At 56.6% G+C, this 24,864-nt stretch overlaps 1 protein-coding gene across 1 annotated transcript; it reads right to left on the bottom strand.

The window, feature by feature from the left end:
- Positions 1-590: 590 nt before the first annotated feature.
- On the bottom strand, positions 591-23,795 carry MELTF (melanotransferrin). Its single transcript, XM_021692648.2, has 15 exons — positions 23,747-23,795; positions 21,819-21,973; positions 20,584-20,683; positions 18,161-18,343; positions 15,706-15,862; positions 14,778-14,845; positions 10,803-10,990; positions 9,867-10,047; positions 8,983-9,134; positions 6,384-6,480; positions 5,298-5,492; positions 4,181-4,337; positions 4,024-4,091; positions 2,315-2,502; positions 591-944 (listed from the first exon to the last, which is right to left on the bottom strand). The coding sequence occupies exons 1-15, from the start codon at positions 23,793-23,795 to the stop codon at positions 591-593; spliced, it is 2,292 nt and encodes a 763-aa protein (XP_021548323.2).
- Between the last annotated feature and the right edge of the window lie 1,069 nt (positions 23,796-24,864).

Raw genomic sequence — 24,864 nt, forward strand, 5'->3', positions numbered from 1 at the left:
CCTTTCACGTTCATCTTTATTCCGGTTCGAAGCAGTGGCAGCAACTTCTCTTCGGTGTCAGAATCGCAGCTCTCAGGAGCTCCGGGGTTTCTCACACCTCCTCTCGCGTCACACGCGGCGCCGAGGGGAAGAGCCTCTTCATAGAGGTTTCCGAGCAGGTTCCCCGGCAGCGAGGGCCGCGCCCGCCCGGGCGGCTTCAGAGGGCGGGCTGCAGGAGGCCGGCCGGGAGGCCCAGCAGCAGCGCCGGCAGCAGCAGCAGCAGGGACAGCCCGGGGGCCGCTGAGGGAGCAGACGCAGGCAGTTAGGGCCCCGAGCGGCCGCCCGCACCTGGCGCTCAGGCCGTGGCCCTGGGGGGGTTTCTGTGCGCTCGACCCCCCAGGCCCCCTCTTTCTGCCCCATTACAATTCGTCTTTCCCCGGGTTTCTTTCCATACTCATTCCTTTCAAAATGAGCCTTCCGGTCTATGTATGTGGCTGCCTCAGTCCTCCCTGGGCCATTACTTGCAGCATTCGCATCCTTTATCCTGGTCTGTCTGGGTTACACAGCCAGGTCTGCAGCCTTCCCGTGGGGACCACCCTCCCACCCCCACCTCACCCTGATGGTCTGTAACCACCCAGAGCATCCCTCAGTTCGCTGGAGGATTGGGGGTTCAAGGCTGGGAGGGATGCCGGGCAGGGGAGGGGGGACGTGGCAGGACCCCTGCTCTCCCTCTGGAGGGGTGAACCTGCCTGCCAGCAGGGCCTACCTGCGCCCGAGCACTGCTGAGACAGCATCCCTTCTAGAGCGGCCACGTAGTCGGGGCCCAGCCACGCCCGGTACGTGGTTTTCTCCCCGACAGGCACCGCCCGGATCGTGGCATCCTTGAAAAGCAGGTCTTGGCCATGATAGTTGGAGGAGTCGAACATTTTGAAGCCATTCTTATTGTAGTCATCTCCAAACAGGTCCTGAAAGCACCCACGGCCACTCAGCAGCTGCTTGCTATCCATGGCTTTTATACAGCGAACCAAGGAGCAAGGAATTTCAGGGCACCCAGGCTGACTTGACATCATAAGCCCAACAACTCATCGAGCTGTCATCAAAGAGGATTTGGAGTAAAGCTATGATGACAGCTACCACAGTAAGAAGGATCAAAGTGGCCACCAATCTTTTGGGGGGCTCACAGATGCTCGAGGATCCAAGGATCCGAGGATCCGAGGACCCAAGGACAGATCAGCCTTCTCTCCAGGAAAATGCCACATTGCCACAGGGTTCTTCTTCCCCATGTCACTTCCGAGGGGAGAAGGGGAGATGGGAGAGAGGAAGGGAGATGGGGAGGTGGGGGGTGGGGGGTGGTTGGGAACCGAGGGCCCTGTTGGCAGACAGTCTGGGTTCCTTCTAGATGTATATGGAAAGTACAGCCAACGGGATTCGTAGAGGGGCTAGCTGTAGAATGCGGGAGAAAGACAGGAGTTCAAGATGACTCCTGAGGAAATGGGAAGTCTGAAGTTGCCATTCAGAGCGGGGGGCAGGGGGGTCTGAGGGAAGCAGGGCAGGCCAGCTGCGGGCTTGTTCGGGCCGAGGAGCCTGTTAGAAATCCTAGTTGAAATGTTGTTCAAGATGGAAGGGTGGGATGAAGGCAGGGCTGATGATGTGTTTGGAAGCTGTCAATATATAGATGGCTGTTAATGACATGGGACTGGGTGATCAACAGGCGTGTAGGTGCAGGTGAAGAGGGTTTAGAATGGAGCCCTGGGGCAGTCCGTGGATAGAAGCCAGGAGAAATGAGGAGGAGAGCCAGGCAGGTGTGGACCCGGGAGCCAAGGGGAGAAGCTCCTCCAGCAGGCGGGAGCTGTGGCCAGTGCTGCTAAAGGGTCAGGGACATGTGGGCTGAGAAACGGCCCCTGGACTGAGCACCACGGGCCACTGTGATTTTGTTCCGGGCAAGTTCAAGGCCCTGGTGGGGGCCTGTCTAGAGTGGAGAGACCAGAAGGAGAGGAATTGGTGACGTGAGTAGAGATGACCCTTTGAAGGAGTTTTACTCTAAGAGGGGTGGGATTAGGGCTAAAATTAGACGTGGAATCAAGAGGGGGCTCATTTGTTTTTTAAAGATGATAGAAACAACAGCAGGTTTGTATGTTGGTGAGAACAGTCCGGCTGAGAAGGAAACAATAATGCAGGGCACAGAAGGGATAGTTAGAGGAATGGTTTGACTAAGTGAAAATCTCAGAACGTTCCCCCAGCCTTCCCCGGTTTGCTCCAGGTAGAGTGAGGCACCCAGGGCCCTGGCTCACCTCGTCGCCCACCCCGCAGTGATGAAGCCCCTGCCCTGGCTCACCTGGGCCTTGTCCAGCAGTCCATACACGGTGAAGATGTTGGTGTCCGGCCGGACCATGACGGCATGGGATGGCATCTGTGCCAGATTGCAGGCCGCGAACTGGGACACCTCGGCCCGGGCCCCATTGGGACACAGCAGCTCATAGTCCTCTGACCTTAGCTCAGCAGCCCAGGGCTCAGAATTATGGCCTGAGGGGAGGGAGCAGAGGGACAGAGGAAGAGAGGCTGCTTTCCTCCTGGGACCCCAAATCCTTGACCTGGGAGAGGTGGCCATGTCTGGCCAGCTTCCCAACTCCATTCCCCAATCGCTCTGCTAACACTGGTCAGAGCCTCTGCGGGTGGGGAGCAGGGAGCACCTAGAACGGAGCAGGCATTTTACAAGCACCTGCTCTAGCCTCAAGACAGTAACACCAAGTGAGTATGATCACCCCCATTTCACAGGTGGAAAAACTGAGACTCTTAATCACTCCCAGGCAAAGAGCCCCATCTAGGTGTTCCAGGTCTTGGGCCTGAGGTGAGGTGGGCTTCTGAAGGTGGTGGGTGACATCTTCCCCTAATGGTTAAAGTTCTCAAACCGGACAAGGTAGAACAACATTATGCGTTGATCTGTGAGAGGCAGTTTCAAAGGTACGGCTAGGGTGGCGCCCAGGAATCTGTGTTTTAAACCAGCAACCCACTGAGGCTGAAGCAGGGGGTTGGCCCAAGGGCTTCCTCAGAAACACTGCTCTTGGGAATCCCATTAGTTTTGTGTCTTCAGGTATTCACTTAGTATCCACCCTCTTCCCATTTCCAAAAGGAATTCCAGGTGGGCCGCAAGTAGAGATAAAACTAAAGGGAAAGGAGCAGCCCTGGGAGGTGGGGGTCTTGCTGCAGGTGAATCTTGAGAGGGCCCCTCCCCTAGCCCTATCACAGAGGGCAGGGGCCAGACAGGGCTCATTCCTCCTCCCCTTTGGAACACATTATGCCTTTCTGCCCTGAGTTTTTGGGAAGAATTTCTGAGTGGAGAAGACTGTGCCTCCAGCATTTGGGGTTTCAAAGCCTGGGTAGAGGCAGGGTATAGAGAAAGAACAAACAATAGGTTTTGGGAGGCAAAATGGAAGGAGGGAAGTGAGGCACTCTAAAGGGCCCTGCACCCTGAAAGGATGCAGGTGTGGGCTTAGGGGGGCCTGGGGCATAGAGTTTCGGGGCTCTTTTTCCCAGGTAGGGCCCAGGAAGGTGACTGCAGAGAAAAAGCCACCCATGTGATGTGAATGGGGGTGTGCCCTGCCTCGCGTGGCTTAGGAGCTGCACAGTGATTTCCCCGCACGAGGCATTGACCAGCTCAGGACCAAAGCCCAGATGCCCACATGCACTGATGACCCTGCCACTCCCACCATGCACCTCGGTGCCACATAAGTGCCCCAGAAGGAGTCTCTCCCAATTGACTGAGGTGGAGTTTTACCATTTTGGTGGAATGGAGATTTTGGTTTCTAGACCAGTAAAGACTGTCATGTGTCCTATGCACCTGGACATGTGGCCTGAGGTCTGTTCTTACTGAGAGGACCCTGGAGTCCCGGGCGGCCCCCCAGGGGCAGAGCCTTCTAGCCCCTGTCTTTCCCAGCTGCTGCTTCGCCCCAGTCCTAGCAACGCCCAGTGCCTGGACCATTTTGGAGATGGGGAAGAGCTTCCGGAGAATCCGGCCCCGCTCTGGCCCCAGCCCCCCTCACGTACCATTTGTGTTTTCAAAGACAGTCGTGTGCTTGACGAAGGCGACGTCCCCTGCATTCTCAGCCAGGCACCTGCCGCGCGAGAGGCCAAGGCCAGTGTTGGCAGGGCGGCCCCGGCCCCTGCGCCAGCCCCGGGCCTCCCCGCCGGGCCACCGGAGTACCTGAAGGCGCCACTGTAGCCGTAGAACCTCTCCTGGCTGTTGCCCACACACTTGTTTCGGCCCCGCTCGTCCCCCACACAGAGCGCGCACAGCGAGGATGGGTAGTTCTTGGCATTGTTCACGGGCACGCAGCTGGCGCTGAAGAACTCGCTCACGGCTGGGGTGGGCGGGGGGGCAGGGCTGAGTCAAGGGGCCCGCCGAGGGAAGAGCAGCAGAGGGAAGAGGGGAGGGCCGCCCCCCACAGATCTGCCCACTCTGCCTGGCCCTGCGGCTCAAGGCCACCCATCTGTCCACTGCCCACCCAGCTCAGGCACATCTCCTCCTGTGAGAATTGCAGGGATGAGGGAGTACAGAGGCTGTCCTGATACAGTAACCCCATGGACAACCTCTGGTTAGTCCTCACCCAGCCTTCCCTTGGACTCCCTCAGGGATGGGGAACTCACTACCTCATAAGCTCTTCTGTTCCAGTCAGGGCAACTGCCCAGCTGTGTAGGAGTGGGAGCAGCCGACCCTAACACTCTCTGTGTGCTCGTGGAGGTGGTTAGAAAGAAATGTGGTTTTTTCCTGAGGTGCCAGACAGGACAGAGGTGTGTGCACAGTCAGCCCAGGATCTTGCCAGCTTCCTACTGCCTTCCTTTCATCATGACTGTGTGTGATTTAACACGTAGGGAGAGCCCTGGGTATGGCATATGGTGGCCGCTTGGTAAATGCGTCTTCTTCAGCACTTATACAGATGGCTGGCCACTTTCCATAAAGGTCCCCCAGATGCCCAGAGGCTGCTGGGATATGGGGACAGCCCCATGACCGGACGGTGATCCAGCCGGGCCCACAGCCCACGCACATCCCCTGCTCCTCATGCCCACTGGAGCCAGGTCCACGCTGGGTAAGTGGGTTAGGGGCACCATGGCACCCTCCACAGAACAACCAGACACCCCTCAGACTGTTACAAGTGTAGCCAAGAATATTTCCCAACCTTCCCAAGAGAATGGGGCACATCAGGGAGGAAGAGGAAACCTCTCTGGGCTGCTCTGTGGGACCCTGCTGCGGGGAGGGCTCCCAGACCCTCAGACCCAGCAGACCCCCAAAAAAGAGTCTGTGTCCCCGCAGAGGGTGGTACCTGTGAGGACGTCGCAGTCCTTGGGCCGGATGAAGCCCCTCTGCACCAGGGCGCCCACGGGGACGTCCCAGCCCGCGGGGCTGCGGAACCCTGAGTGGCAGGAGCGCTTGCCCCGAAGCTCGTCCAGGGTGAAGGCGTAGGAGCTGTTCCGCTTCACGACGGCCACCACAAAGTAGGCGTTGCTATTGTCCTCCGCTGTGGGGAGGGGATGCCAGTGAGGCCCCTCATCTGTGCTTGCCTGGCCTGGCCAGGCAAGAGCCCGGGGCACGTCCCTTCGTGCCCTCAACCCATTCCGTCAGGTGGCTCCTGCCTCAGAGCTGTGGTCCCACCCTGAGCACCTCTCCCCGCTTAGTGTCGGGGCCACGGCTGCACATCCAGCCGTGGGACCCCTGCTTGTCCCCCACAAGGCTGAATTCTGTCTCCCCCAACCTACCCCCTATCATTCCTCACCCAAAGGGACTTTTCTTTCCTTACACCCAGGCGGTACATTTCTCACTTCCTGGGAGAAAGGCGGGGGCACAGCTAAGGACTGCAGAAGCATTTTTCGAAAGCCCAGAGATTTTTCACATCCAAGTGGAAGGACCTGAGGTCACCACTTAGGAGGACAGAGCACCAAGGTCCCAGCCCAGGCCACTGGAAGGGGGGTCCCCAGGGCCACCTTCTGTGAGCCACAGTGGGTAGGCGGGAAGGGCAGAGGAGGCCCTCTCGTCGAGGGGGTGGCAAATACTCAGCCTGTTTTTGTACGACCTGGCTTAGAAGCATAAAATGGTTTTTATATTTTGAAAGGGTTGATTGTAAAAAAAAAAACAACAACAAAACTAACAAGGAATATGTGGCCTGCAAAGCCTAAAATGTTTACTCTCTGGCCTTTTACAGAAAGTTTGCCCACACCTGCCAGACTTTTAATGACTCAGTGGGAAAACTGAGGCCTGAGGCAGGAGGGCTTGCCTGTGACAGACAGCAACCCGCCCCGGGAGAGAGGCCGTGATGGGGAGCTTTGGAAAAGGGCCCAGGGGGGAAACTGATACCCAGATGAAACTATCAGCTGCCTCCTAGCAGCGGCCAGGGCCCAGCCCCTGCACTCACGGGCATAGTGCTCCCCCGCTGCTGGGACCAGGCCGTATTTCTTTCCTGCCATGTAGATGTCTTCGCCCTTCAGGGTCACGGCATCGATTTGCCCAGCCTGAAGGGGGACAGAAAGGGCGACCGGGCAGGGGAGGGGTCGGGACCTGACAGAGGTGCCAGGGTTGGGTCTGTCAGGCTCTCTTCCCTGGGGTCCCCCCGCCCCGCACCCCTGTGAGATTGTGGGCCAGAGAGGGGCTTGGAGGACCAGAGGCGAGAAAGCCGCCGGCACTAATGCTCCATCCGGGGGGTCTGCCGCTCCTGTTGCCGGGCCCTGTTCTGAGCAGACCTGTGCACTATCTCTGCCCTCCCTGGGGACTGCGGCCCGCAGAGGCCTGGGCCACGGGCTGGTGCATGACATAAGGGCAATAGGTATTTGCTCAATGTGTGTGCGAATGCATGAACGAGCCAGGCCTCAAAAGACAGCAGTTTCGTGGTTAAAGCTCTGCCCCAGGAGGCAGCAGGAGGGGCCCAGGGCCGCCTTCTTTCCACCCTCCTGAAGCACCCCAGGTCTCCCCTGCTCCACCCATCTTGTCCATTCCGAAGCCTCTGGACAGGTGGCCCCTCGGACCTGAGCAGGGGTTCACTAATAATCAAGACACAGTAGTGTGACAAACCCCAGGGAAAGGGGGTGGGGCGGGGGGGAGAGAGGGGACCCCCCCCAGTGGACAGGGCTGGAAGTTGTGATGCTGGAATAACAGGCGGGGATGTTGACTTTTGAGCCTGGAGCGTCCATCTCTGGGGGCCCTCTCTTCCTCTTCCCCCCACCCAGACCTCCTAGCCGCTGGGGGGGCACGGCAGGACCCAGTCTAGCTGACACCCCATTCCCTGGGCCCCTGTGGCTGGGAAGGAGATGGGGGTCAGAGCTCCATTGGACACCACCCCTGAGAGCCTGAGAACTAAGCATCTCTGAGCCTTTTGCTGGGGTTCTTGAGGAACCCCCAAGTCCGCTCCTCTCCTCCCTTGGCCCTGTCTGAGTTTAGACAGAGGGAAGGCTCTTGCCTGTAGGGAGCTGAACCCTTCCTCCTGCATCTCTCCCTGTTCTGCAGCCCGTGGACCCAGCCACCCCACACAGGACGGCCTGCCCTCTACCTCCAGTCTCCCCTTCCTCCATTCCAGCTGAGCGCCCCCTCCCTCAGCACTACCCGTGGTCGGGGTCGGGCCAGCCTCCTTGGGCTCCTGGCGCGAGGGGCTCCCCCACCCTGAGCTGGGTGACTGTGGGCAGTTGCTTCTCCAGCCTCTCCCAGCTTCGGTTTCCTGACAGTGATCACAGCACCCCAGAGTGCTGCTGTGAGGATTCAGTGAAGGGGTCCTCGGGAAGTCTTAGCGCAGCGTGCGGCACACGGCACGCACATGCTTGCGAGGCTGTCCTCTGTCGTGATCCTGGCCTCCTGTTATTCCTGCCCACTCTCCTCCTCTTGGCCTTTAAGTCAGTGTGGTTGCCTGGCTGGGGCAGTGTGGACGCTCCCGAGGGGCAGTGGTCTGGCCTGCACTCGGGGATTGCCCTGATAAGGGCTCCTGACCTGAGGCCCCACCTACGCGCTCTTAAAAAAGAGGAGGGAGGGGGCGCCTGGGTGGTGCGGTCCGTTCAGTGTCCCACTCTTGCTTTCGGCTCAAGTCATGATCTCAGGGTGGTGAGATGGAGCCCCATGTTGGGTTTAGCACAGAGTCTGCTTGAGATTCTCTCCCTCTGCCCCTTCCCCTGCTCGTTCGCTCTTTCTCTCTGAAATAAATAAAGTCTTTAAAAAAAAACAAAAGGAGTGCCTCGGTGGCTCAGTCGTTAAGCGTCTGCCTTCGCCTCGGGTCATGGGATTGGCTCGGGTCCTGGGATCGAGCCCCTCGTTGGGCTCCCTGCTCCGCGGGAAGCCTGCTTCTCCCTCTCCCACTCCCCCTGCTTGTGTTCCCTCTCTTGCTGTGTTTCTCTCTGTCAAATAAATAAATAAAATCTTAAAAAAAAAAAAAAAGAAAGACAAAGAAAGAGGAGGGAGGAGTCCAGGAAGCTAGAGGCCGCTGGGACCCCTGTGACCAGGGTAGCACGCTTGCCTGCAGGGCCCCGGGGCCACCTCCAAGCTCTGCCTCAGACTCCAGTGAGAGAAGCAAAGCAGGGCAGGGCCCTTAACTGCAGCTGGGGAGCGGCATAGTGGATGCCAAAGCAACGTAACGGGCCATGACAAGCTTAGAAACAAAGACTAGGATGGAATACGATGGACAGTGTCAGGGTACATCGTACTCAGTGAGGGTCAGTACTGTTTTGTTTCATGCCTTTCTACTGGAGACCACAGGACGAGCAGTGCCCAGCTGGGCTGGTCTCCTGATGTTCCTTCTGCTCTCAGCTCACCCACTCAGCGAGGAAGGGTTCCTGGGTTCCCTGAAAGGAAAGAGCCCACCCCCCCCACCTCCAGCCCTGTCCACTGGGGGGGGGGGGGGGCTGGTCCCTGCCGGTCCTTCCTCCTCCCTTTTCTCTGTGAGGTTGTCATGGGAGACTGCGTCCCCAGGCGGCCTCCTTCAGACCAGGTGGCACAGGGCAAGGGCTGGTAAGGACCGTCCCGGGCGCGGCCCCCACCTGGATCCATTCCATGCAGTGCTGGGGAGACTCAGCCGACACGCACTGGATCTCTGGCTTGAGCCTCTGCCGGCTGAAGGCCACAGCCATGTCTCCACACTTCTGGATCTCGGGAGTGGACAGCACACACCAGCGTAGGTAGTGAGGTAGCCCTGTGTGTGTGCGAGCTTGTGGTCACCACCACACTTACCTGCTCAGGGGCTAGCCCCGAGCATGGCCCGTGGGCTGGGGTCATGGGGACCAGTACCTCAGTAGGAAGAGCCTGAAGTCAGACCCAAGGGAAATTCTGGCTCTTACCCTCATTAGCTATGAGGAGTAAGTTATTTAACCCTCTGATCCTGTTTCCTCTCACAGAAAGGGGATAACTGTGCCTCTTTCACGGGGCTGTGAGGTGGCTTGAGGCCGATCATGGCTGTCATGTGTCTAACTGGGTGGCAGACCATCTCCCTGCTATAGGGGGCAGGAAGCAGGAAGCCCATTTGTAGACTACTGCAATGGTCCAGCCAACACACAACGCCTGAGCCAGGGCCTTGGCTATGGGGTGGGGAGGAGGAGGCGTGAGGCACTGAGGAGGGAGCATGCGGGGACTTGATGACTTGTGTGTGGAGGGGCAAGGAGACTCTTCCCAAGACAGACCCTGATGGTCTGGATCCCACCCCTTGGAGCAGATGGGGCATCCAGGGTACAGCAGGCCATGCAACTCTGGAACAGCTGCCTCCCTACACCCCCAGAGGCAGGGAGGTGGAAGTCATTGGTTCTCATGGAGGCCAAGGGGCACAGCTCCTGGGGTGAGTGTCCTTTCCCAGCTGCCTCCCCAGAAAGCACTGCCATGCCTGTGCTCAGGCTGGCCCAGAGCCTGTGGGATGAGAGACGGGTGGACTTACGGTTGGGATCACAGAGGAGACCCTTCATGGCATGCAGGTACTCGCGGCCCAGCCAGGCCTCATAGGTCTGCGTGGCGATGGGCACCAGCTCGGAGGTGGAGTCTTTGAAGAGCAGGTTCTTCTGGCCGTAGGCCTCAGAGCTGAACATCTGGAAACTGCTGCTCTCGTGGCTGAAGAGACGCTGCGTGTCCAGGGATGGGAGTGGGGGCTGGTGAGGTGCTGCTGGCAGGGAGGGCAGCACATCCCTTCCTCCCGGGCCAGCCAGCAGCTCCTTCTTCCTGCGCCCCCTGGCCAGGCGCCCACTCTGAGGACCAGGTGAGGCACCACCCCCCTCCGTCCTCCGTGCTCCCCCAGTGCACTCCGCCTTGTCACCCTCACAGCCCAGGTGTGGAAGGGACTGAGGGTACGGGACGGGGCTCGCCGTGGTGGCATGGATGGGGCAAACCTAGCTAGAGCCAGGGTGCCCGGTCAGAAAGGTGTTGTTCTTGTGAATAGTGATGTCAGCCCGACATTATTCACATTTAATTAATGGTGTACTTTGACGTTTGTTGGCTTTGTCATTCTGTTTATTTGCTCATATACTCTGGTTTTACTTTTAAGAGCCACATACACGAGCAGCTTTCTCTGAGCGGTGCCTGTGTCCCTGGTCTGCCTCTCTGGCTGGCCCTCCTCGCTTCCCGAGGCTGGGCTCTCCCCTCTCTGGCTGCCAGCTCACACAGCTGGTTCCTCCTTCACACCGAGGTTGGACACCATAGAGACCTCCCCAGCTGTGGTCTGGCCCAGGGGGAGGGTCTCTGAGTCCTGCCCCTCTTGGCCTGGCTGGCCCAGCCCCATGATGGCTCTAGCCCGTGCTCCCACCCTGGCGAGAGACAGGAAGGTTCGGTACCATCTGGGAAGCTGTACAGGGGTGGGGTGGGGGGGCTACCCTGAACTCACCTGGCCTTCGTTGAGCAGCCGGAACATGAGGCCCCCGTCAGCGTCGGCCCGGACCACCACGGCGTGAGCAGGCACGCGGGCCAGGTGGCATCGCCTCCATTCAGTGACATCGGCCCGGCTGCCATCCCGGCATAACAACTCAAAGTCCTGGGACAGCAGCGCCTGGCCCCAGGAGGGAAGAGTTTTCCCTGGGAAGATGGGAAGCCTGTGGTGAGCCAACTTCTGTCCTGGGAGGGGTTTGGGAAGGGCCTCAGGAAGGCCCAGGAAAGGGAGCTGGGCAGAGGCTAGGGTGGAGAGGGCCACAGACTCATGGTGAAAAGAAACTCTTCCAGGAGGTGAAGACCCAGAGCTGGGAATGACAAGGAGCTTGGGGACTGCATTTAACAAGACCAGGTGTCTCAAGAGACTGTCATTATTGACTTGCATTTCCGACCTCTCACCAGTTTCTATAAAGCACATGGCTTGGAGGTATCTGACAATAATACAGCACATATAAACAGGACTGTTCATTAACGTTAAGAAGACTAAGAGAATCAGGGGAGCTCAGAGAGAGAGAAATGTACCAGAGGGTCCCTGCTGCCCTTGGGCACTCGATTTGGCTCTGAGGAGTGGGCAGGGGCCACAGTGGGAACACAGCCGGACAGAATGGACCAAGAACAGTAGCCCGAGAGGAAAGGGTAGCTTTCCAAAGCTTTGCCCACGCATTAATCCAATATTACTCTATTCATGTTTTGGGATATTTCCTCCAAGTCGTTTTTTCTATTTTCTAATCATTTCTAACACGATTAAGGATATACCTGATAGGCAATGTTGTATCTTACTACTTTTTTTTTTTTTTTAAGATTTTATTTATTTTTCAGCAAGAGATACAGCGAGAGAGGAAACACAAGCAGGGGGAGTGGGAGAGGGAGAGGGAGAAGCAGGCTTCCCGCAGAGCAGGGAGCCCAATGCGGGGCTCCATCCCAGGACCCTGGGATCATGACCTGAGCCGAAGGCAGATGCCCAACGACTGAGCCACCCAGGTGCCCCGTCCTACTACTTTTTTAAAAGATTTATTTATTTACTTGAGAGAGAGAGAGAGAGAAGGGGGAAGGGCAAAGGGAGAGAGAAAGAATCCCAAGCAGACTCCCCGCTGAGCATGGAGCCCGAGACAGGGCTCTATCTCATGACCCATGAGATCATATCTGAGCCAAAATCACGAGTCGGACGCTCAACTGACTGAGCTACCCAAGTGCCCCACTACTTTTTTTAAAAAAAATTCTTTATTTAAGTAATCTCTACACACAATGTGGGGCTTGAACTCATGACCCCAAGATCAAGAGTCGCACACTCCACTGACTGAGCCAGCCAGGAGCCACTCACATCATACTTTTTTTTTTTTCACTTGTCATTTTAAAGTATTTTCCCCCACCCTTTTGGAAATTTTCCATAAAACTCATTTATAATAGAAAGCCAGATTTATTTGAGTGAATATCGACACCAGATAGGAATATTAAGAAGACAAATTTTAAAATTGTAACTCAACAGATGGTCTTATATAACAATATTTTTATGACTTTTAAATTTTTCAAATGAGGAGGATAAGACTCTGCTAGGAAATAGGAGGGGTAAAAATAATTTGTGGGGTCCTGAAAACTCTTCACTCCAAAGCTATTTCAAAACAAAACCCAAAAACTGAGAGTCATAGTTTGGAAACCTCCACGAAGGTCACGTTTAATGACTGCGTGGTCGTTTATAGCACTCTCAATAATCACCCTGTGCCATATTCTCACCTCCCTTCCCAGCTCTCTACTTTTCAGCTGCTGCAAAGCCCTTGTGTAGAGCTCTGGGGGATCATCTGGCCTGCCCCGTGACACAAATGCACCAGTTAGGTATTTCAATTGGAGCCTCCTCACTACTTTAGACACTTACGTCAATTCCCGTTATTGCTCTTACCAAACTTCTGCATGAAGATCGTCTTTAAAAAATTACGCCCTTAGACTTCCTTAGATTACCATCAACATTTTATTCTAATTAATTAATTAATTAATTTTTAAAAAAGATTTTTATTTATTTGTCAGAGAGGGAGAGAAAGAGAGAGAGAGCACAAGCAGGGGGAGGAGAAGAGGGAGACGCAGGCTTCCCACTGAGGAAGGAGCCCAATGCGGGACTCAATCCCGGGTCTCTGGGATCATGGCCTGAGCTGAAATCAAGAGTCGGACGCTTAACCAACTAAGCCACCCAGGCATCCCTACCACCAATATTTTAAAAGAGCCAATTTTAGGGGCAGCCAGGTGGCTCAGTTGGTTAAGCATCCGATTCTTGATTTCAGCTCAGGTCATGATCTCGGGGGCATGGGATTGAGCCCTGCGTTGGGCTCTGTGCTCAGTGGGAGTCTGCTTGAGATTCTTTCTCTCCCTCTCCCTCTGCCTATCCCCCTCCTCTCCCTCTCTTAAAATAAATAAATAAAACAGCCCATTTTAACCCAATACATCCCTATTCTTTCTCCACCTTTAATATTTTCCTCTGCTTGATCTTGAGGCCCAAGTCCTGGCTGCCCATTTTTGTAAGATCATCTTGCTCTGGAGATAACCCTATGTGCTTCCTCCTTTTTCAAATCATTTTTTTCTCTTTTTCAAATCTGGTTCATATTGTTTGCCTTTCTTGAATGTCAGACCACATGATGGACCTTCTGCTTTTAAAGGTAAAGTTTATGATAAAAAAAAGATTATGATAAAAAAAAGACAATGATCATTATTGAACAGGCAAAACTATAGAGACGAAAGTGACTGGTGAATGCCCAAAGGGGGCATCAAGGAACTTGGGGGGTGAAAGGTCAGTCACAATCACTATCTTGATTGTGATGGTGGTGGTTATACAACTGTGTTTTTGGCAAAACTCACAGAACTGTAGTTCAGAAAGAGTGCATTTGCTGCACGTAAATTATACCTCAGTTTAAAGAAATAAACGATCCTTACGCAAGTCGAAATTAGGGGATGTTCTATAAAATAACTGGCCTGATGCCACAAAAACAAGGAAAGATTGAGAAACTGCTCAGAAGTGAGAGGAAACTGAAGAGACCTAACAACTAAATACCGAGTATGATCACAGATTAGGTCCTGAGCCTGGAAAAAATTGCTACAAAGGATAGAATTGGGACAATTAGTGAATCTGGAATATGTGCTGTAGATTAGATAATAGTATTGTGTCAATGTTACAATTCCTGAATTTGATAACTGTACTGTGGCTAGGTCCACATCTCCTTGTTTTTAGGAGATACACACTAAAATATTAAAGGGTGTGATGCAGGCAAATGTACGCTCAAAGAAAGAATACATACAAGTATAGAAAGAATAATAAATCCAATGTGGCAAATGCTAAAAATTGGAATCTGGGTTAAAAAAATAAATGGGGGTGGGGCGCCTGGGTGGCTCAGTCGGTCAAGCATCTGACTCTTGATTTCTGTTCAGGTCATGATCTCAGGGTCGAGAGATGGAGCCTTGAGTGGAGCTCCAGGCTCAGCAGGGAGTCTGCTTGAGATTCTCTCTGCCTCTCCCCCCAACTCTCTCTCCAAAATAAATACATAAATCTTTGAAAAAAAAAAAAGGGAGTTCTTTGAATTATTCTTGCAACTTTTCTGAAGCTCAGTTATTGCAAAATAAAAAAAAAAGTTAAATGACAATGATATAATGGATCTACACACAACACTAACCCAATTTCCTAAGACCTCCTTCAGGGATTCGGAATGGCTTCTCCAGATAACAGGAGAAGGAGGGGTAGGTGAGCGTTCATGCAGAGACTTGCAAATGTTCTGCACAATCAGAACCCAATCTTGAAGTGGAAGCCAATGCCAGACACAAACCAGAGTCGGCCAGCTGTGTCCCCCAGCCCCCCTCGCCCCACGGAACAGTTTGAACCCCTGTCAGAAGACCCACCCTTTCAGGCACAGTTACAGGGCCCGCGGCCCTGCTCCTGGGGCCGGCCGCCCCCACTCACCGTCCGTGTTCTCCAGCACCGTGCTGTGCTTCACAAAGGCTACGGCCCCTGCCCCTTCTGCCAGGCACCTGCGGGGAGAAACCAGTGAGCCTGGGCGGGGCCGAGCTCCTCTGCCCTCTGGAGGGCTGTTCTGGGTTGTAGGGCTCCGTCCTGGTGGGCCCAGATTTCACGGTCGGGCCGTCCCAGGGTCCAGCTCCCTGGTTTGTTTCCTGTGCGGCTTCGCCAAGCTGTGCAGCCCTCTCTCTCACCTGTCCAGTGGGGATGAGAAAGCTCTCACGGCGAGAGACCCTTTATGGGCAGTCCAGGTCCTGTACAGCCGAGCTGGGGGCCTAAGGGAGCAGGTGCTCACAGGGCAATGGTCGGGGTGTTTTGAAGATGCGTCTGCCCCGAAGCAGGGGATCAGACAAGACTTGCTCATGCCACACCAAACACCCCTGAGTGGAAGGGACCAGGACGTCCATGGATCCTTTATAGGTCACCGCCCCATGAGGGCGGCGGACCAGAGCCTACTGGGCAAAGGCTGCCTGGGTCCCCACAGGCAGCAGAGAAGCAAGGCCTGGACTGGGGGAACACCATGAGAGTGGGGTGGGCCAAAGTGTCTGGTTTGGAGGACTGAGGACTGTTTCCTCTCTGTGCCAAACTGTATTTACCCGGGTCCCACCCGGCTGTTTTTGCCATTTTCTCCTCTCTAAGCCCTCATCCCTCTAAATACACTAAACATGTTGACTTTGTGAGCAAACCCAAGTCTGGCATATTCCAGTTGGACGTTTTTAAACTAACCTGGTACCTGAACTATACAAAGGGCGCTTTGATGAGATGCAGCCAACATGCCACTCCCCTAGGCCCGCTCAGGGCCCTGCAGTTCTCCACCTGCGCTGTGGCCTCAAGGTCCCCGACTCCGCTCCCCCCGCCCCCGCCCCCCCCTCACCGGAAGGCCCCGCTGTAGTCGTAGTATCTCTCCAGGGGGCTCTTGTCACACACGCCCTCCCCAGCAGCATCGCCCCTGCACAGGCGACAGAGGGACTCGGAGTAGCCGGTCTCTCCTGCCCCGGGGACGCAGCTGCCCCCAAAATAGTCGCCGACAGCTGCAGGAAGGAGGAGGGAGAGGGCGGTCAGTCAGCCACACACCAGTCCCCCCAGGCAGGGCTCCCCCACCTCAGGCTGCAGTGGGGCCGGGCCCCCCCATGGACGCGCGGGACCCTCCAAGCTCCAGTCTGAGCAAAACGGGGGCACTGGCCCGGGTCAGTGATTCCCAAACTGGGGCCACAAAAGCAGCCTTGGGCGTTGGGAGTGACGTTGTTATTTTATTTTATTTTTTTTATTTTTTTTTTTTAAAGATTTATTTATTTATTTGAGAGAGCGAGAATGAGAGAGAGCAAGCTCATGAGAGGGGGGAGGGTCAGAGGGAGAAGCAGACTCCCCGCCGAGCAGGGAGCCCGACGCGGGACTCGATCCCGGGACTCCAGGATCATGACCTGAGCCGAAGGCAGTCGCTTAAGCAACTGAGCCCCCCAGGCGCCCGTGACGTTGTTATTTTAAAATGGCTCAAGGGACGAAAACATTTATCCCCAAACAACCACATAGGACAACCATCAAATACATACTGTTCTCATCGTGGGTTTCACTTCGAATCAGTTATACGTAATCAATGAAAGTGGGGAAGGAAAGAAATTATTACATAATGCCATAATTTCATAGACAACACTTTGCAAAGCACAGGGAAGGCAGGGGAACGGGGAGGAAGGCCTTATTGGTAAAGTGGTCGGGATCTGCATGGTTCTGGGGCCCCGGCGAGCACTGTGGCCCAGCGTCCACCCTGTTGGCAAATATTTATCCTGTGCTAAGGTCACCTTAGTGCCACGTAGGGTGAGCAGGATGCTGGCGCATCAGCCAGCTAGACCAAGCTCTTCCAGAGTGGGCTGCCTTTCCTGGTCTTCTTTTTGCAACCTCCCAGGGGAGTAGAAATTTAATAAATGTGCCGACTAACGATTAGACCACTCGTATCTGGCCACCATCTGAGACGACCTGGCTTCCAAGCTCCCGTGGGTCGTGCTGGTTTATGTGGTAGCTGCGGTTGTAGGGGGCAGTGTGTGGGTGTGTATGCGTGCATGTGTGCGCTGTATGGGCTCGTGCACGTGTGTGCACATAGAGGTTTGTATGTATGTGCGTGCACGTGTCCATACGCAACAGCAAGGTGCCCCTGAGAGGTATGGAAGTTGAGCTCATAATAACAGCCCTGCGCACTGAGGATATACGCTGTGCTAGGCACTGTGTGGAGATGTCCTGTGAACTCTCTCAGCCCTTCCAACACCACAGCCTTGTACTCTTCATTGTCCTATTTTGCAGATGGGGAACTGAAGTTCAACGAGGCAGAGCCGCGTACTTGAAGGCAGACATGCTGAGCCAGGGCTGAAATGTACAGCCCTCTGACAGTGAAGACCGGGCTTTCAAAGACCATCATTATGCTCTCCCGCGGGCTCTCCCACCTGCCCCCAGCCCCAGAAGTACTGGTCACCTGGGGGACAACCTGGGAGGCGGCACACTCACTGACAAACTGTTGGGGTTGTGTGTGTGATCCCCAGAGGGCGGTTTATGAATGTGGCTGTCGTAGGTCAGGGGCCACATCACGGTACGGAGCCCACTATGGACAGACTGTCAGAGCGGGGTGGCCAGGGAAGAGAAGCCCAAAGCATGAGAAGCAGGACTTGTGCCCTGGCCACCAGAATGAGGGCTGGGGGCTCCAGCCAGGTGCACAGGGCTTCACCTCACTCTCCCGGCGTGTTTTATTCTCAACAACCCCTCTTGGATCACTCTCAACTCTCTTCCACGGGAGAACATTCTATTTGCAGCACAGCCCTCTTTTCACTATAAATCAATCAACCTGGGAGCCGTAGGTCTCTACCCACTTGTGAGCTTTCTGGGTGCAAGCCGGCAGCTTGTTCGGGGTCCTGAAAAAACAGTTTCTCATCTGTCCAGCTGAGGACACGTTTCTGGAAATAGGGACCTGCACAGGTCTACAGCAGGTGAGAGCTGCTCCCTGGGCATCACTGCCTCCCAACCGTGGGTGGGCCTTGTGCTTGGCTGTGTCCTGGGGGACCGGCAGGAACGAGCGAGGGTCATGTGTCAAGTGCCCTGGAGGGGCCACTCCACCAGAACTTAAATGGTAGCAGCACCAGGCCGGCCAGCACTAACGAGGAAGGGGTGATACCACCATCCAGGGGCCAGGGAGGCCCTGGAGGAGACACGATGGTGCTGTTCCTTAATTATAGGAGGCTCAAGGTGAGCCCGAGGGAGGTTACCCGTCGGGGGAAGTCAGGGCAGTGGCGAGAAAGGAGACCCAGCGCGCCTGCCGGAGAAGCCCCTGCCGGGCCCGAAGCCCTTACCCTTGAGCACGTCGCAGCCCATCACGGACAGACGGCCGCTCTCCACCAGGTAGCCCACCGGCACGTTCCAGCCCACCGTCCTGTTGATGCCCGTGTGACAGGACTTCACACCTTTCAGGGTGTTGATGGTCACGTGGGAGCCCCTCTTGACCACGGCGACAGCATAATAGGAGGTACCGACCTCTAGGAGGAGGGACAGGAGAGGAGTGAGGGCGGCAGGGGAGAAGCCATGAGAGAGGCCAGAACCCTGCCTGGGAAGGCTGTGGGAGACGGGGGTGTGTGTGTGTGCGCACAGGCACCTGGGCACGCGTGCACACGTCCACGTGTGTACGGATGTACACGTGCCTGTGTGCATGGGCTTCCTAGTTGCCGAGAGAGCAAGTGGGTACAATCCACACGTCTTAGCAGGAGACTCCGGCCTCCTCCAGTCTCACGTAGTAGCTATCAGCCCGAGAGGCTCCTTTCTCCCTTCTCCTTCCCACGTCAGCTGACACTTAGCTGAGTCTACATTTGTGCGTCAGGGGGGCTCTGTAGCTACACTGAAAGCAGAAATAGCCTGCAAGTCTTGTGTTCTCCAAAATCCCGGCCCTCTGGGGGAACGGAGAGGGACTGAGGGGATGGTATCGTGGTTACGGGGAGAAGAGTGGTGCGGGTGGAGCAGGCAGGATCTTCACCCAGATTAGGTGCTGAGAAGGTAGGAAGGAGGGAGGGAGGGAGGAGAGGGAGAGGAGGAGAGGGGGAGAGAGAGAATATATGAAACTAGCAGGGCCCCAAATCACTCAAAAACGGGAATGGGATATATGTGGGTGGGCAGCCCTGCAAAAGATTCCCCTGGGCCAAATGTGGCCCATGGGGGCCATTAAGACAAGACAGGGATGATTTATCTATGGGGACTGATGACGAGAGGGCATCACATCCCCCTACCCGCCCCCCCACCCCCCCCCCCCCCCCGACTGCCCTGTGGTGGTGGGATGCCCACGCTCAGAATGAAGCTGAGTTCTAGAAAACAAAGCCAGTGTCACTTCTTGCACGGCTGAGCTAGCCCCTGCCAACCTAAGCAGCCTGGCCTGGTCCCACCCTCTGATTTACCCACCGTGCCCTTTCTTTCTGGTTCCTTAAACATACCAAATTCTGTCCCACCTGGGACGCTTGTCGGGGTTCAGCTTAAACGTCGCCTCGGAGAAGCCTTCCAGTCTGCTCTATTTCTAGGCCCCTCCACATTCCTTCTTTTCTTCCTGCAGCCTTTCCTTCCTCCACGGCACCTACCACATTGGTGGCTACATTTCTTTGTGTTTATTGGTTTATTGGTTCATCTGACTCCTGCTCTCCGAGGGCAGGAACTGGCTCTCTTTTGCTTACGACTCTGTGCTCAAGACTGGCCTGCGGCAGGTGCTCAGTCAGTGTGCTGAATTCCAGAGGGCCAGTGAGGTAGGGCAGTTTCTGGCCTTTGCGTGGGAAGGCCGGCTGGGTTGCAGGGTTAGGCTCTGTCCTGTGTCATCTGACGGTCATCAGTTCACCAAGAAGCCAAGTGAGGCCCTGTGCTGGGTACCAGGTACCTGGGGCTTTACAGGGATGAGGACCAGGCCCCCCTCAAGGGACTCACTGTGGTGAGGACGGACAGCAAGACAGAAGAGGACAGGATCTTAATAGCGTGACTCAGAGCTCCGGGAAAGCAGGAAAGAGAAGCCCTTTCAGGGGTGGGAGGGGTCAGGGGAGCTCTTGGGGGTGACAGCTGAGCTGGGCTGTGACGGGGGCTAGCCCTCTGGACGAGTAGAGGTGGTGGGGGAGCTCCAAAGGGCTGGCTGGGTTAGAGGCATGTCTGGTGTGAGGTGCAGGCACTGGGGCAAAGGAACTCACATTTCTAAGCACACACCACGTGTCAGGTGTGCATCTGCTGACTCATCTAATCTGTGTGACAGGACGGGGCTCACTATCCCCATTTTACAGTCAGGGAAGGAAGGTTGTTCAGGGTCACAGAGGATCACCGGAAGGGGTAGAACTGGGATGTGTTCTGGCTTTGCTGGGCTCTGCAGGTTCTAGTCAACCCCTCTGGCCCGGCCCTATTCCTCCTCCATGCTGCTTCTGACAGAGGGCCACTGAACTTATGCCCAACTCTATGGCAGACATGGGGCAGTCCCTCAGTAAGAGCTTGTGGGTAAGTTATAGGGGTGGTGGGCTCCCCACAAGAACAGACTCCGGTCAGCCCTCTGTATCTCTGGCACCCCTGCTCTGAGGGGGGTGTCAAGAGAGACTTAGGCGCGGGGGTCTCTGTAGGTTTGTCTGGCCTGGACCCCAGGACTGTTCTGGGGACAGGGCTCCTGACCAGCTTGAGGGCTATAGGGTTGGGCCAGGCCCAGAGAGGACACACTGCAGAGTGTCATCCTCTTGTCCTCTCGCCCCTCCAACCCGCTCAGCCCTCTGACCTTGATCATATACTTCGCCCACCACGGGCTTCAGGCCGTGCTCCTTCCCTGCCTCATAAATGGCTCCTCCATCCAGGGTGATGGCATCAGCCTCCCGGGCCTGCTGGGAACATGTGGGTCAGCGCAGCCCGGCCACCTCAGCCCATTCAGCCAGGAGCTCAGGGGCATCCATTAGCCTGCCTAGGGCCCCTTGAAAAGCCACGGAGGTCCATACTGGTCCTCTTTGTCTGGCGCGGGAACCCTGCCCTGGCTTGGTCTTGTACCACCAGGGCCTAGAGGGCTTACCCTTTACCAGGTCCTAGGCCAAGGGCTTGCCTTGTTTTCTAATTATGTTATTTAAAAATGATTTTCTAGGGCTTCTAATGGCTTTCCATAGTAAAAAAAAAAAAAAAAAATTAGACCATACAAAATGGTACGTAGTAAAAAGGGAATCTCCCTCATTTCCCTATTTCTCAGCGCCCTGACTCCACTGTTAACCTGTTTCTCAGGTTTTCTAGGAGGCAGACTGAGTCCCATAAATGCCCTCTTCATTTTTTCCCTTTTTATTTTCAAACACAAATGGCCTGTGGTCCCAATTGTATTTTCGAACACAGTGTCCTGAGGTGCGTGATAAAATTCCAGTTCAATATAATTGCTTTCCTCGCCGTGGAGCCTGACCTAAGCCCGCAGCCCATGTGGGACTTGGCTTAGGTCTGGGGAGAAATCAAGGGCCAAGCTGAAATGCAAACCCAGGTCCACTGGTGCTTCAGTCCACACACTGTCTTGTCACTGAAGTCCCAGCTCTGAGGAGCATCAGGGCGAGTTGAGCAGCTCTGCCGCCCGCAGTCACCCACCCAGGACGGCCGGCCCCTTTTCCTCCTTCCTGAGAAACTGCACAAGCCCCATTCTGGAAAACCGCCACCGAGGGCTCAGCTGCCCGGGCTCCCCTGGGCGGGGTGGGGCGTGTCCCTACTCTAGCAGGGGCCTTGGGGAAGGAAACCTCTGCCTCTTCGACGCCTTTCCCCACTGGGGCCCATCTGAGCCGGGCCCCCCCCCTGTGGCCTCCCTGGCCTGCATCCTGGCAGGAAGCAAGCTGGCCCCTGTTGCCTGGGAAACTCAGGAGAGCCTCCGCCTGGCCCTGGCAGGGCAAGTCAGCGCCCTTCTCCGTGAATGACGCTGTTGTGCAGCCCCTCCTGAGTCAGAGCCCTCCTGTCTGGCAGGTGGCAGTGGCGGGGCGGGGGCGGGGGGGGACTCACCTCGATGAGCTGGATGCAGTGGTCAGTGGAGGTGCCCTGGATACACAGGATGGGTGGCTGGATACCGGCTTCCTGGAAGGCTCTGCTCATGTCACTGCATTTCTGCTGCTCCGGGTCTGAGGTGGTGCACCACCGCACCTCCATCCTGCTGAGCGCTGGGGGCGGGGACAGTGAGGCCCAGCGCCCCTAGCCTCCCCAGCCCCTGCCCCCCGCTCCGATCCCTCCCGGAGGGTTGTGTGACCCCAACAACATGCATAGTTGGTCCTGTGCCACAGTCCTGCCCACCCACTGGGAGGGACTGAGGCAAAGAGACGGGTCACAGACCGGAAAGGGGCTGGGCTCACTGGCAAAGCTGTGTGTGGGGCCATGCATATCCCCGCACTTGGGGCAGATGGGGCAGCTCAGAGCCTGGCCCTTTACAGAGGCCAAGGCCGGGGGGCAGGGGGGTCTCCTAGGGTAGCACTCAGCTAGCCCCAACCTTGCTCACTGGCCTGGAGAGCAGCCTGCCGGGTGGAAAGAGCACTGGCTGAGGAGTCCTGTCTGGTTCTGGGACTAGGCCAGTCCCTGTCCCTCTTTGGGCCTCTGTGTCCTCCAGCCAGAGGATGATAGGTTCTCTCACTCAGGGTCCCTGAGCCCTCCTCATGAACTGGGAAGTGGTCGTGGCTGCCCTTGAGGAGTCTTGCACCCCCTTGGAGCATCTGTGATTATGCTCACTGCAAACCCACCCTCAGGGTCACCCACCCCTGCCAAGGGGAAGCTGAGGAATCAGCAGGTTGAGTTCAAGTTTCTGCTCCTGGAGAAGGAGCTGGTGACTTCAGGCAACTTATTTGACCTCTCTGAGCTTGCTTTGTCATCTGAGAGCACAGATGAGAAAATCCACCTTCTGTGCTGAAGTAAACCTAGGTAGAGAGCCAGGATGCACGGGGCCTCGGTGGCCTTTTGCTTAGGCCCCTTCTCCTGGTGGGGACCCTACTGGGACGGTCCCCACACCTGACCAGGTCAGAGTCCTGGAGAGCTCCCAGCCTGGGGGCCCAGCAGAAGTGGTGCCAGACTTCCTTGTGGTTGATGCCTTTGCAGACCCGAAGTTCCTCCATCCCCCACTCCTGCGGCCCAGCTTTGGGTCCAGTTCCCGGCCCCCAGAGACCAGGTCATCCTCTTGTGGCAGCCTGTCCTTCCCATCCCCACACCAAGGGTCAAGACTGCAGGTTCCTCCACAGCCTTCCTTTTGCCACCCAACTCCGGGCAGCACCCTGGAATGTGAAACTGCAGCCCCAGACTGCCTGCTCTCCAGAGCCCCAGGCCTGCACCTTGGTAGGCCTGGCAGGTGCAGAGTTGGGGCCGGGATGGCGGGTCCAGTGTATTAGTGAGGTCAGAGCGGCGAGGCCACCCTTGTCCGCGGGACCCTGCCCGCAGCTCCCCCAGGCCCGGGCTCCCTTGGGAGCGGCGGTGCAGACACGGGGAGACAGGGCAGCGCCCCTTCCTCCTCCTTTGCAGGGCGCCCTGGGCAGGCTCCCGGTCGCATCTCGCGCCCCTCCCAGTCCCTTAGAATCTTCTCCCGCGGGGGCTCGGGAGAAGGAGAGGCGCTCTGGCCCCCAAACCCTCCTGGAGCTTCCGCGCCTATCAAGAGCGTCCACCCTCCCAGCTCTCCTCCTGCCCCCCTAAGGTTCTCCCCTCCACGCCTCCGACTGCTCCTCTCCTTGGCCGGTCAGAAGGCCGGCTTTTCCAAGGCCCAGTTCAATGCTGTTTCCTCCAAGAAGCCCTCCGGACGTCTGAGCGGCGCTTTCCGCCTTTCCAGGCCTCCCCCCTTTCCGGGGAGATACGGATTCAGGACACACTTCCCAGCGGCCTCGGACTCTGCTCGGGGGCTGAGACAACTGCAGGGCCCCCGCCCCAGCTCCTGCTCCCAAGGCCGGGTGGCCGGGCCTCACCTGTGCGCAGAGCGAGGAAGAGCCACAGAGCCACGCTCGGGCCCCTCATGGCGCGGTCTAGAGCTAGCGGGGGCCGGGCTGGGTCCGCCTGGGTCAGCAGCAGCCGAGGCCTCCCCCCTCCTTCCTCCCCGGCACTGGCCTGCAGCTCCTTAAGTGCGCCCGGGGCGTGCCTCGGCGGCGTCCACGCCCCTGGGGCCCCGCCGCCCAGCCCAGGCTGGACACCTGGGCTGACCACGCTGGTCTTGGCCCTCTCTCTGGCGCCCCCTGCTGGAACCTCGGCCGCCGCCGGCTCTCAGGGTCCCAGGTGCTCCTAGCCTCTGGGCACACCTACTTATCTGTCCCTGAATGTCAGGTACCTGTTGTCTGGGGTCTGATTACCCCAGCTCACAGGCTGTTCTAGGGCTCTCTCCCCTCAACTATCGGCCCTCTCCTTGTTCTAGAAAGATCCTCAATGTGTGCCGTTGAAGAGGGAAAAGCTCAGATTCGGAAGGAAGAAGTCAGAATCCCCTGAACTGCAAGGAGGCTGAAAGGCCCGCAAATTCATTCATCAGCTTCTCTGCAAGTACATACTGCACAAAGTGGGGATACAGGGATGAGCCCGGGTAGATGTGGTCCTGGCTGGGGAGGAGCTGGGAGGGTGGGAGTGGGGGTGCCTCTCCTTGGGCCTATGCTGGGGAAGTGACTTCACCCTATGTTCACACATTTAGTCAGTGACAGAGCTGGAACTAGAACTGGGACCCCTGGCAGCTTGGCTCATTCCATCATGTTTTGAAAGATGGGAATAAGACCAAAAAGAGGGAGGAGGAAGAAACAGAAAAGGACAGAGAGGGACATGAAAGGAGAGAGAGAATGAAGAAGGTGAGGGAGAAAAGGGTGGGTTGTCTATTTTTCTAGGCCTTGGGGTCTCAGAGTGTGTCCCCGGACCCCACAGCATGGGAACGTGTTAGATATGCACATTCTCAGGCCCACCTCTGACCCGCTAAATCAAAGCTCTGGAGGTAGGGCCAGCAATGTATGCTTCTGCTTCTGGTGCCCAGCGGAGTCTGAGAAGCACCCTTCTAGGTAGACCAGAAGTGCAGCTCTCCATGTGTGCTGGGGATGTGGGGAGTGGATTGCTG

The sequence above is a fragment of the Neomonachus schauinslandi genome, chromosome 1 (assembly GCF_002201575.2).
Source record: "Neomonachus schauinslandi chromosome 1, ASM220157v2, whole genome shotgun sequence".
Taxonomy (NCBI): Eukaryota; Metazoa; Chordata; class Mammalia; order Carnivora; family Phocidae; genus Neomonachus; species Neomonachus schauinslandi.

Bases quoted from the DNA above. Each gene is read 5' to 3' on its own strand.
- MELTF (XM_021692648.2), bottom strand. From the start codon at position 23,795: ATGAGGGGCCCGAGCGTGGCTCTGTGGCTCTTCCTCGCTCTGCGCACA. The intron at 9,135-9,866 runs GTAAGTCCACCC...GCACACACACAG, and splicing joins TCTCCTCTGTGATCCCAACC to GGCTACCTCACTACCTACGC. The intron at 4,338-5,297 runs GTACCACCCTCT...CGCCCACCCCAG, and splicing joins GGACTGCGACGTCCTCACAG to CCGTGAGCGAGTTCTTCAGC.